At 40.2% G+C, this 11,270-nt stretch overlaps 1 protein-coding gene across 7 annotated transcripts in view; it reads left to right on the plus strand.

The window, feature by feature from the left end:
* The window catches only part of sned1 (sushi, nidogen and EGF-like domains 1), a 41,269-nt gene that overhangs the window by 7,980 nt on the left and 22,019 nt on the right, over positions 1-11,270 (plus strand). For 5 of the 7 annotated variants that reach the window (XR_004947814.1, XM_024259117.2, XM_024259119.2 and 2 more), the window contains exons 2-8: positions 3,778-4,065; positions 6,734-6,874; positions 6,992-7,154; positions 8,161-8,286; positions 8,505-8,618; positions 9,062-9,175; positions 10,593-10,706. Coding sequence is in view for 6 of the 7 variants with exons in the window: in XM_024259117.2 (XP_024114885.1) it covers positions 3,778-4,065; positions 6,734-6,874; positions 6,992-7,154; positions 8,161-8,286; positions 8,505-8,618; positions 9,062-9,175; positions 10,593-10,706 (1,060 nt within the window). In the remaining variant the exon portion in view is untranslated. Of the gene's footprint in view, positions 1-3,777; positions 4,066-6,733; positions 6,875-6,991; positions 7,155-8,160; positions 8,287-8,504; positions 8,619-9,061; positions 9,176-10,592; positions 10,707-11,270 lie in introns of those variants that run through there. The other 2 variants (XM_036211709.1, XM_036211710.1) reach the window with 2 other exon arrangements.

Here is an 11,270-nt window from a genome sequence, read left to right on the forward strand (position 1 = left end):
CTTTTAAGACATTTAGGTTGTGGGATTTTGGTTAAAAACTTCATAATCATAATTTAAACACTTCTGGGAACACTTTTTTAAAATAAAAAAAATGTCATAGGAGGAATTAAAGTCATTTTCTCTCTGTGTGCAATTTCCTCTCAGTTATTACCCTGCAAGCTACACATGTGGTCTCCAACTTTGTAGTTGCTTTGATACACATTCAAAATGTAAAGACAAATAATTTGGGAAGTTGCAATAACTCTGTTGTTTAAACCTTTCAAGTCAAGGCCAAAAGAAAGTATTTCTGGTACGTTCTTTAACAGCCTCGCCGCGTTGAGAAGGTAAAAACATTTGCAGGCTTTTCTCCAAGCAACGCACAAAACAAACAAAGATCTGCATTTATTGAAGGGAAGGGTGAGAGCGGCAGATTTGGAGCGTCATGTTCCGGCTCTTCATTTGTCACATAGGCGTTTTTATCGTTTAACTTTTATGATTAAATCAAGATTCTGCCATCAGGCCTCTGTGTGGGCCCCCCATGTACCGACACTCTGGACATTTGCTGTAAATGACTGGAATCTCTTTGCATTTGTTCATTATGTTAGAGAATCAGCTTAGCCCTTTCCCCTCAGACAGTTTCTCTAAACACTTCCCTTCACTGATGTTTTATCCTTTGTATCATTGTGGCTGCAGCGTGAAGGCAGGGTCTTCACTGGACCGGTCATCAGTTACATACATCCTCAGTAGAGAGAAGGGCACAGACAGTGCTAGCCAGTGAGCATGTGTGAAAAGTCAGCTCAAACTAGAAAAGTTGCACTACCTCCGATGATGTTCGTGTGAATGCTTTTTGCTGAAAGTAGTTGCTGAAGATGCTGAAGCTTTTTGCTGAAGCTGGTGATACAATTTACTATAATTGCTGAAGGGATTTGCTGAAAAATACAAAAATGTTAAATGTGTAAAAGAATGGAGATTTTTTTTAAAGAACTGTGAAAGAGCGCAGAATTTGACCTAGATTTCTGAAAAATGTCTATTAAAATTGCTTAAAAGTCCATAATACATGCCAATTTTACAAAAAAATATTTAGTGTGTTGCTTAAATATGAGCTAAATTCCAAATTAGCCAAAAAAAAGCTAGCATGTTGCAGGTAAACTCCAAAATAGCCTAAAAGTTCTCAGTTAATTACTTTTTATGAGCCAAAAAACGTATGGAAAGGAGCAGGCGAATCACTATAGTGTGAATGATTACTAAGATTCACACAACTAGTGTGACCTCTTCTGTGTGTCCATGTTTAGTGTAAAGTCCATGCCTGTCATGTATGAGCTGCAGTGACACGTGAAGAACCTGCTGATCAGCAAAGGGGAACGGTTCCTTCCTAAATAAAATCCTGCATTGTTCTCTGCAGAAAATGTATATTTTATATTGAGCTTTAAACAAACCAAAAGGAGTCAATGAAAAAAAAATAGCCTTGAAAGCTTTCAAATTTTATTTAAAACACATAATGTTGTTTATAAAATCCAATGGTATTTTTGTCCTAATGCCATTTTCACTGATTCTGCTGCAGAAAATGATTTATTAGTTTGTAACAAGAGCACAAATTCCACCTCAGTTTGTGCTGAAACACCTGCAACAGGAAGAAGCTCTTTATCCACAAACACATTTTACTTTTTAGACTTTGAAAATATGATGGAAAAATTGATTGAAATGACGAATTGACATTAGATCAGAGATTTAACCCTTTAACACCTGAGGCATCGCCAGTGACGCTTAAACACTAAATCTTTGATATACTGACACTTTTCAACCATTAACACAGTCATTCTAGCAGATTTTGAAGAAGAAAAGTCACTTTCCTCCTTCAAAATCTGCTGGAAATATCATGTTTACAATTAAAAATTACACAAAATCAAAAACATAAACTCTTGAGCTCCGGTGTTAAAGGGTTATGGTGCATGGACTCTCCAGTTTCCTCCCAACATGCTTCGAAGGGTTAATTGGTGTCTCTACAATGATCTCTTAGGTGTGAATGTGTGTGTTCTCTCTGTGATGAACTGGAAACTGTCGGACAGTAGCTGGGGAGGCTTCAGTGACCCCATGACCCCAAACAGGAATGCAGTGGGTTTAGGAAGTGGATGAATGGATGGACTCCAGCCAAAAATCAAGATGTCCATTCATACGCTTGTTCAGCAACCAAAAAAAAACTTTTAGCAAACTGTAACTTTAGTCCCTTTTAGGCAGCATGAATGAAGGTAAATTATTTTGCAACCTCAGTTCTGAAAAACTTTTGAAAGAAGAGAGAGCGTTTGTCCCAGATTTGTCCCCCAGTGTCTCGTAGGACTCATTTGTCGGTCTCAGACAGCTGTGTGCTTAAAGGGTCCTACCATGATTTCAGAGTGAGCTATGTCCATGTATATGACCATATATTACCTTTGGAACACTCAAAAACACATTATTTATTAAAATTTTAGTTATTTTTGTGAGTTTTTTCCTACCCAGAAGTAAAACGACTCAAATCCTGAAGCTCCGCCTGCCGCTGCGTGTGGTTGCCGCCCATTTCACGACATCATCCTAGAGCCGGCAGCGTGTCTTTGTTTCTCCCACGAAATAAACATCCTAACTTTTTCACAGGTAGATGCACATACTTCAGTAGACCCGGCCATCGTTGAAAACAGGACATGGCTGGAAGATATACGATATTGTGCATTTGTTTAGCATTTTATTGACAATACTCAGAAGTATATACATCAGACAGTAGAACAAAGCCATGGAGGTTATCAGAGTTTACACATACGGTTTAAAGAAAACAAATACAAGTGTAATAGAAGGGGGAAAAAGTGAAGGATGCAGGAGAATAACAGATTGCAGGGCCTCAAAGGTCTTGACAGCTCTGGGCTCTGATGATAATTTCACACTGTCAACATAGTTTCTAATGGGGTTTTAATTGATTTGATTTGATTCACTAGAGCCTGGATAGATTTGATTCCAATATTTTTTTTATTCTTCAATTTAATTCAATTTTGAGTTTACAGATTTTTTTAGAACACATTAATAATCTAGTATATGATTTGAATAGATTTATATTAATCTGATCCAGTTCACATACTGTAAATGTATCAGTGAAATAATGAGATTGTTAATATCATCCAGTGTTACATGGATTCTCTAAAGGAGAAGTTCTAACTAAAATGTTCAGATCATTAACATAAACATTGTTCTGCTTCTCCTGGAGGACGTTTCAGTTTGACCACTAGGTGGCGATCACACTAAAGCATAACACCTTATTCCAGAAGAAGAAGAAAGAATGAACAAAAAATGTTGCTTTGGTCTACAAATGGTTACTTTAAAACATGTTCTTAATAGAGTTTCTAAAATTCATGTCTGTGAGTTTATAAAGATGTTCATTTAGTCAGAATGTATGTATGATCAAAATACCACTTTGAGGTATAGTGAGGAATGAACAGTGGAAACACTTAAAGCTCAAAACGTTGGTTTTTCATGGTATGGACCTTTTGAAGGCAGTGAGGTGGAGGAGCAGCAGAAAGCTGCTTTTTTCAGCTGCGTCATCATTCATGAAGTTAGCGTCTGTTTGCCACATTGGAAAAGCAAACATCCGTCGGGCGAGCTTTGGCTGGACTCCGCCAGAGTTGACTCTGTGAGGTCAGAAGCTGCTTGCTGACTTTCACATGTCCTCTTCAGCACCTCACCCCCTAACCCAGTCAGCACAGTGGTTGAGGCGAACACCATCAGAAAGCTGCTGGCATGTTTCATGCAGGTGCTATAACTGCAGTGTCATCTCCTCAGGTGAACAACAATGGCCTTGTGTCGTTCCTGAGGGAGGTGTCTCAGTTCACACCTGTGGCCTTTCCAATCGCGGGGGATCGGAGGGTCGTGGCGCCGTTCTGGGCTGACGTGGACAACCGCAGAGCGGGGAGCGTCTTCTACAGGGAGAGCTTGGACCCCTCAGTCCTGAGAAGGGCCTCCCGCGACGTCAGCACCTACTTCACCGAGTTTCCCGACTTTAATGCGACATGGACCCTCATCTCTACCTGGCATCGAGTTACTTTCTTTGGAGGAAACTCCCAAACGCCGGTACCGACCCATGCTAAACTTTGACCTCGTTCTGGCACTTTGTGGGGGCTAAATATTGTTCTAATTCCTTAAATTCTCTCTATTAGAATTCACAGAGAAAACAAGCACTGAAACTCAATTCTTCAAGCTCTGTGGGTCAGAAGTTACAGTAGTCCACTTCCCCCTCCAGCGTGACTCACATGCTGTTACTGAGAGTGCATGGAAACAAGAGCAACCCATTTGACATGCCGCCAGACAGCTGAAACGTTTAAACTTAAGTAAATCCAGCTTCTGCCTCCTGAGCTGTGCTGCTGAGAGCCAAAGCTTGATAAAAGCTTCACTATAAATTTAAAAGTGTGCATACATGTATATGTGAATAATCTGGTTTGAGATGGACACATTTGAACTTGTCAGCCTCAGCCCAGGAAAAAGGAATTCTCATGAATGTTAACCCTTTAACAGCAGAGCTCCAATGTTTATGTTCTGTGGTTTACTGTCATTTTTTGACTGTTAACACGATAATTCCAGTAGATTGTGAAGGAGAAAAGCGGCTCGTCGCTTTTCTCCTTCACAATCTACTGGAATTATCGTGTTAACAGTTGAAAAGTTATTGTACATTAAAGATTTTGTGTTTAAGAGTCACCGGCAACGCCTCAGGTGTTAAAGGGTTAATTAGATGAAGTGAAAGTTCGTCATCAAAATTGTTTAGAAAGATTTTGTCTTCCAAATGTTTCCCCTGATTTTTGCTAAAAATCCTCAGTGGACAGAATTGTATATTTCTAGATACATTTTTGTGATAAGTATTTATATTTGTTTAGCAGAAATGAGCCAAAGCTCTTCAGCTTCCCATCCAACCTGACTCTGATGCTGCATTTTAATGTATCTGACAAATGAGATCAGGGTCTGCAACCTGCGACTGTGGAGCCACATGTGGCTCTTTTACGCCGGGCTCACTCTGGCTGCGGAAGCGCCGCAGAATGGAGGCCGCTTCCCTTCAGCGCCCTTGTAAACCTATGGCGTGGTTCACACCAGGCGTGGAGCGCCGCGGTCCTCCGTGGAAGGCTTGTCCCGTGCAGCGGATTGTTTTGTCATCTGGTCTATTTGTGCGTGAGCCGCAAGCAATCCGGGTCCATTCTGGCAGGAAGTTACATGAAAAAACATGGTTTAGTTTCAAAATAAAACACATTTTTTTACAATAAAACACCATGATTGGCAAATGCGATCATGTTTTTGTGTCTAAACAGACTGTAGAGATGTACTTACTACCTGTTCCTTCTTCGCAGAAACATGGGATACATTTTTTTAGGTTATTAACTTACCCATGATGGCAAAAACATAAAAAGCTCTGGCAGAAGCGTGGAAAACTGCGCATCTGGTGTGAACTGCAGGAGAGAGTGGTGGCTCCGCGGTGCTTCCGCGGCACTTCCACGTCCAGTGTGAACCTAGCGTTACCCCTACATTGTGGCTCTTTGGTTAAAATAAAATGTTTAAAAAAAAATTAAAAAGTAACTATGAAGGAATAAGTAAGTAGTAAAGTTAAAACAAGTAAATGAACTTAACCTTTCTTCAACTCATTCACAAACAGTTGAAGGACGGTCTGATTCATTCAGTGAGGATCCTAACAACAGTAGCTGTAATTCTCCATCGATCCTTTGTAGATTATTTGTGGCTAAAACGCTCCAGAAACAGTCAAATGAAGAGTTTATTTATATATCATTGATGAATTGACACTTCCTACTGCATTTGCTGCATTGACATGGATCTATGGAGTAGAATGTCTTTTATTTTGAAAGGAAGTCATGCAAAGCTCTGTCATAAACTATTTCATATTTTTGAAAAAGCTACGTTCTCTTCATATTTATGATTTATTTATCCCCAAAAACGCAGTAGTTTATTTAATATATCATGTCAGCAGCAAAAACATAAATATAAATATATTTTAAATATTATTTTTGTAAAGGATGAGTGAAGACTTTGTGGTTCCTACTGGGTATTGGTTGGAGAAAAATCAACCCGAAAGGCTCTTTAAGCCTAGAGCACTATCGCTGGGTGTTTTTCACCAGAGCAAAAGTATTTACATTAAATTTGTTGCATTTTCTGAGTGTCATGGGTCCCTGGATAAAGTCTCACATGTCCCAGAAATGAGTGGACCAAAGGCCAAGTGTACAGTATCATTCTTTATTTTTGTAGGAATTTTTGCTTCTCAAATTCCTACTTTTTCAGTCATTTTCAAGCATCTTATTACAGTCTTCCTATGCTTTCCCCCCACTTTGTTGCATAAAGCACAGTTTGAAATAAAATAAACCTACTCTAATTTGTCATGTGTTGTCATATTGTGATCTATTTTTTTCGTGAGAAATACTTTTATCGGGCAAAAGTGATGGTGGAACTTTTCATAGCGGAGGTGTTCCAGGGTTAAGTGTTGAAGGTTGCAGATCCTGACTTGGGCTCTAAAACATCACAAAGACTTTAACTTGTTCATGTATGTCTATGTGTTATTTAAATACAAATATTAAGAATTCAAGCAGAACTTCATAATATTTGGGTTGCTCTGGTTTGTTGTGTTTCAATAGTATGTTTATGTGGTCAAACACACACCTGTCTGTGTGTGTTTGACCACACTAACACGTTAAAGAGATTTTTATTGCTTAAATTGCATAGATCCCCTTACAGTGTCTTGTCGGTGCAGGTGAATACTTTCCAAGCGGTGCTCATTACAGACGGGGAGCTTTCTTTCACCATATTCCAGTACAACAGCATCACCTGGACGACGGGCATGCACGCCAGCAGCGGAGGGAACCAGAGCGGCCTGGGGGGGATCGCAGCGCAGGTAAGACCACACCGTTTGTTTTCTGCGGCTGAGCATGCCAGTCCTGACCTGTTCCACTCTCCTCAAGTCTGTCAGTCACCTTTTGTCATGTCTGCCTCTCTGCTGGTTTCTTCCCAGGCAGGTTTCAATGCTGGTGATGGTAAGCGTTATTTCAACATTCCAGGTTCTCGCACCCGCGATGTGGTGAACGTGGAGGGCACGACCAACGTGGGATACCCAGGCAGATGGGTCTTCCGCATCGATGATGCGCACGTGGAAGTGGGAGGCTGCAATAACTCTGGTACGGTCTGCTGGGTAGCTCAGGTGCATCAATCTATTTCCTGTAACAGTGTGAATACTTTGTGAGCATTCACACAATAATAATCCTGTTTCTTTATAGTATTTCATTTCTTCCGTACACTTTTTGGAATGTAAAAACTCAATCACACTTTTAGCAATTTCTGCAATACTGGTATCACAACGTTCAGCTTGTTAAGGACATCATCGATTATATTTTTGGTATTCACAAACTTTGCAGTTTTTACAATTTTATGGAATTTATTAATTTTTTTAGCCCCATTAAAAGGAATTGCATTTTTTTCAGATTTCTGCAATTTATGTAATTAAAAACATTCAGCATGTTCAGGACATTCATCATTGAACTTTTGGGGTTGCTAAATTTTACGCAATTTTTGAAATTTTACACAATTTTTGCTCTTCCTTTTCACAAAATGTATCACATTTTTTGAACACTTTGAAACCTAATATTTTAGCAAAGTGTAAGCTTTCTCTCTTTTTTTGTCACATACTGATGATATTTGAGCTAATTGAAAGTTAAGCTAGTATTTTAGCAACATGCTTGCTTTTTGGCTAATTTGGCATCTGCTAAGGCTTTTTTGGGCTATTTTTGAGTTAAGCTAGTATTTTAGCAGCGTGCTAACTTATTTTGCACCTACTAAGGATTTTGGGGCTTTTTTGGAGCAAAGCTAACATTTTACCAAAATGCACACTTTTTGGTAATTTGGGTTCTACTGAGGTTTCTGACTAATTCTGAGTTCATAGCTTTTATGCATTTTTGAGTTTTTTTTAAAAAATTCTTTGTGAAACGTTAAATCTTTTAGCAACTTTATCATTATGCAAATAGCTTTAGCATTTTCAGAAAATCCCTTCAACAATTACAGTAAATTTTTTTCAGCATTTTCAGCAAAAAGCTTCAGGATAATCAGTGACCACATTCAGCAAAAGCATTGAAGACCTATCGCAGGTGCAACCTTTCTAGTTCTGCTTCCATTTGTGTCCTCATCCAGCATCGGTGTGCCCTCACCTGCGGCCGTGTATGAATGGCGGCCGCTGCATTGATGACTGCATCACAGGTAATCCCTCCTTCACCTGCTCCTGCTTGGCTGGCTTCACGGGTCAACAATGCCAAATCGGTGAGAAACGCTTGGGTCCTGCTCCTCTGACAGGCAGTGTCTACTCTAGATCAGCCTGGAGAAAAAATGTCTCCTTGTTAGGAAGAATCTAGACTTCTAGAGTTTCCGTTTCCCTAATGACTTGATGGATTCTATTCTGCTTTAATTCAGCTCATTAACTCAGCAGATGTTTCCCCCTAATTAAAGATATTAAAGTGCCTTGTTTGCTGTCGCTGCAGATGTGGATGAGTGTGCCTCCAGTCCGTGCCAGAACGGAGGGACTTGTGAAGATCTCACTAACAGTTTCTCCTGTGAGTGCCCTGCTGGATACACAGGGCTTCAATGTGAAACAGGTACCGTTGATCCATTGCTACAAGCTGCAGTCCCTTTCATTTGCTCATCTCCTCTTCCACATGAATCCTCTTGTAGCATATTAAGACCAGATGCAGCATTCGTCTGCACATCCCAGTGAGACCGGGTGGGACCTTTGTCTGCTGTTCCCTCTAAAGTCTCTTGCAAGAAGATGAACTTCAGAGGAAACAAAAACTGGGGCTTTTCTTATTTGTCATGAGATTGATTCACAGCATTTTGTGTAAATCCTTCTTTTGAAGATGTCATCCTGTGTATTTGCAGAATGTTTGCGTCATTCCTCTAAAAAGAGGTTTGTTATGCACCTGTTCCAGGGGTTCTCTTTGCACCAATCGTCTTCTCTTCTAGAAACACATGCTTGCAGATGAGAGGGGCAGTGAGGCGGATATCTGAATCAGCTGAGTAAATATGCTGTGATGTGTTGCAGACATCGATGAGTGTGACGACAGGCCGTGCATGAACAACGCCTCGTGCACACAGGGCATTGGGGCTTTCAGCTGTGCATGCCAGCCAGGTTTCACCGGTGCTCTGTGTGAGACAGGTGAGGAGGAGTCTCAGTATTTTCTGCAGTAAACGTTCTCTTCAGCTCTGTTCACATCAGACTCAGCCTTATGTCAGAGGCTCCTGTCCAAAGAGTTTCCTCATCTGACTCGACCAGGAGTCTGCAACCTGCAGCGCCAGAGCCACATGTGGCTGTTTTACCCCTCCATAGTGGCTCTACGGATAAAGAAAAATAAAATAAGATATATATTTTAAAGTAAGGGTTAATAAATTAGCATTTTATTATTTGGATTGGTTAAGTTTATAAAATAAACTACAGGTATGTCAACACTTTTTGATCCCTGCTGACCTTCAGATTTCAAAGACTTTGCAAACTTTGTTAGAAAGTCTGAACTTTTATGAGTTTAAAGAACATATTATGCACGACAATGGTCAGTAGCTGTCCAAAGTTACACTGTTTAGCACAGGGTGTCTTTTATTTTGAAAGGAAATCATATGAAATTCTCTAAGAAGTTAAAAACAATTTCACATTTTAAGAAAATGACATGTTACAATTCTCTGTAAAATAAGACAATAAGAATAAGCACAACATTGTTTACTAACTGTCCAGAGAGATTCTAGGTTCTAATTTATATTTTTGCTTTTGTTTGTGCCAAAAAATAGACATAATTCATGTTAATTAGTTTAAAGAAGAAGGTCATGAATGCAAATCCAAATTTCTCAAAGGCTAAAGTAAGATTATGCAGCTCCTTCTAAGATTTGATCAGTAGAAAACAGTTACTGTTAAAGGTTGCTGACCCCTGCACTAGAGCAGGGGTCAGCAACCTTTAACTCATTCATTCATTTTCTCGTCCGCTTTTTTCCTTTTGGGGTCGCGGGGGTGCCGGAGCCTATCCCGGCTACTGATGGGCGAAGGCGGGGCTCACCCTGGAAAGGTCGCCAGTCTGTCACAGGGCCAACCTTTAACTGTAAAAGAGTAATTCGGGATCGTTTTCTACTGATCCTAACCTAGAAGAAGCTGCATAGTCTTACTTTAGCCTTTAAGACATTTGGATTTGCATTCATGACCTTTTTTAAACTAATTAACATGAATTATGTCTATTTTTTGGCACAAATAAAAGCAAAAAATATATGGAGAGATAAAAGAGCCACATGTGGATCTGGAGCTGCAGGTCGCAGACCTCTGAACTAGACTAATGGGTTATACTTGAATACATTTAAAAACAACTGCATTTTTTTGCACACTTGGGTCACTCAATGTAGCAGCAAACCACATTAGGATGTTTTTAACTTCTTCCTCACATGATTGCTGATGAAAAGTCTCAAACCATGTGGCAGCTGAAAGATGCCAAACAGCGATCAAACTCTGCTTTCATCAAAGAAGTACAGACCTACTCATGCCATGTAAAGTTCACACAATCCCCTCTCCAAATAACAAGACTGTGTTCATTTCCCAGACATGAATGAATGTGAGTCCCAGCCCTGTCTAAATGGAGGAGAGTGCATGGATCAAGTGGCCAGCTTCACCTGCTCGTGTCCTTCCAGCTTCACTGGAGCTTTCTGTCAAACAGGTGTGTTCCACGAACCTTTACCGAGAACGTTAGCATGTCTGTCTTCAAAGTTCAGCGTTTGTCTGTCTGCATTGCTGCCTGGCCTGTGGTGTGTCCCCATCAATCGGGACAAGAAAAGCTCGGCCACTTTCACTTGAGATGTTTTCTCACATGTGGACATTCAAGTAAACATGAGGCATTTACTGTATTAAATGCTATTTTTGAGGATAAGACTAACACGCAGGTAAACTGAACTGACTTATACTTGCGGTGGTGAAAAGCACATGTGTCAAAGTCGAGGCCCGGGGGCCGGACCCGGGTAATTCTATCTGACCCTCCAGATCATTTATATATTTTATGACAGACTGGAGACCTGTCCGGGTGTATCCTGCCTTCTCCCATCAGTAGCCGGGATAGGCTCCGGTGACCCCGAAAGGGAAAAAGCAGCCAAGAAAATGAATGAATGAATATTTTCATGGAGAGTCAAATATTGAAAGTTATTTAAGGTTTAAGTTGATTTATCGTAGAATAATATTCCTGCCTTTTTATGAGGCATGTAACGATTCAATCAAGCCACGATTCAAT

This window comes from Oryzias melastigma, linkage group LG4, assembly GCF_002922805.2.
Source record: "Oryzias melastigma strain HK-1 linkage group LG4, ASM292280v2, whole genome shotgun sequence".
NCBI lineage: Eukaryota > Metazoa > Chordata > Actinopteri > Beloniformes > Adrianichthyidae > Oryzias > Oryzias melastigma.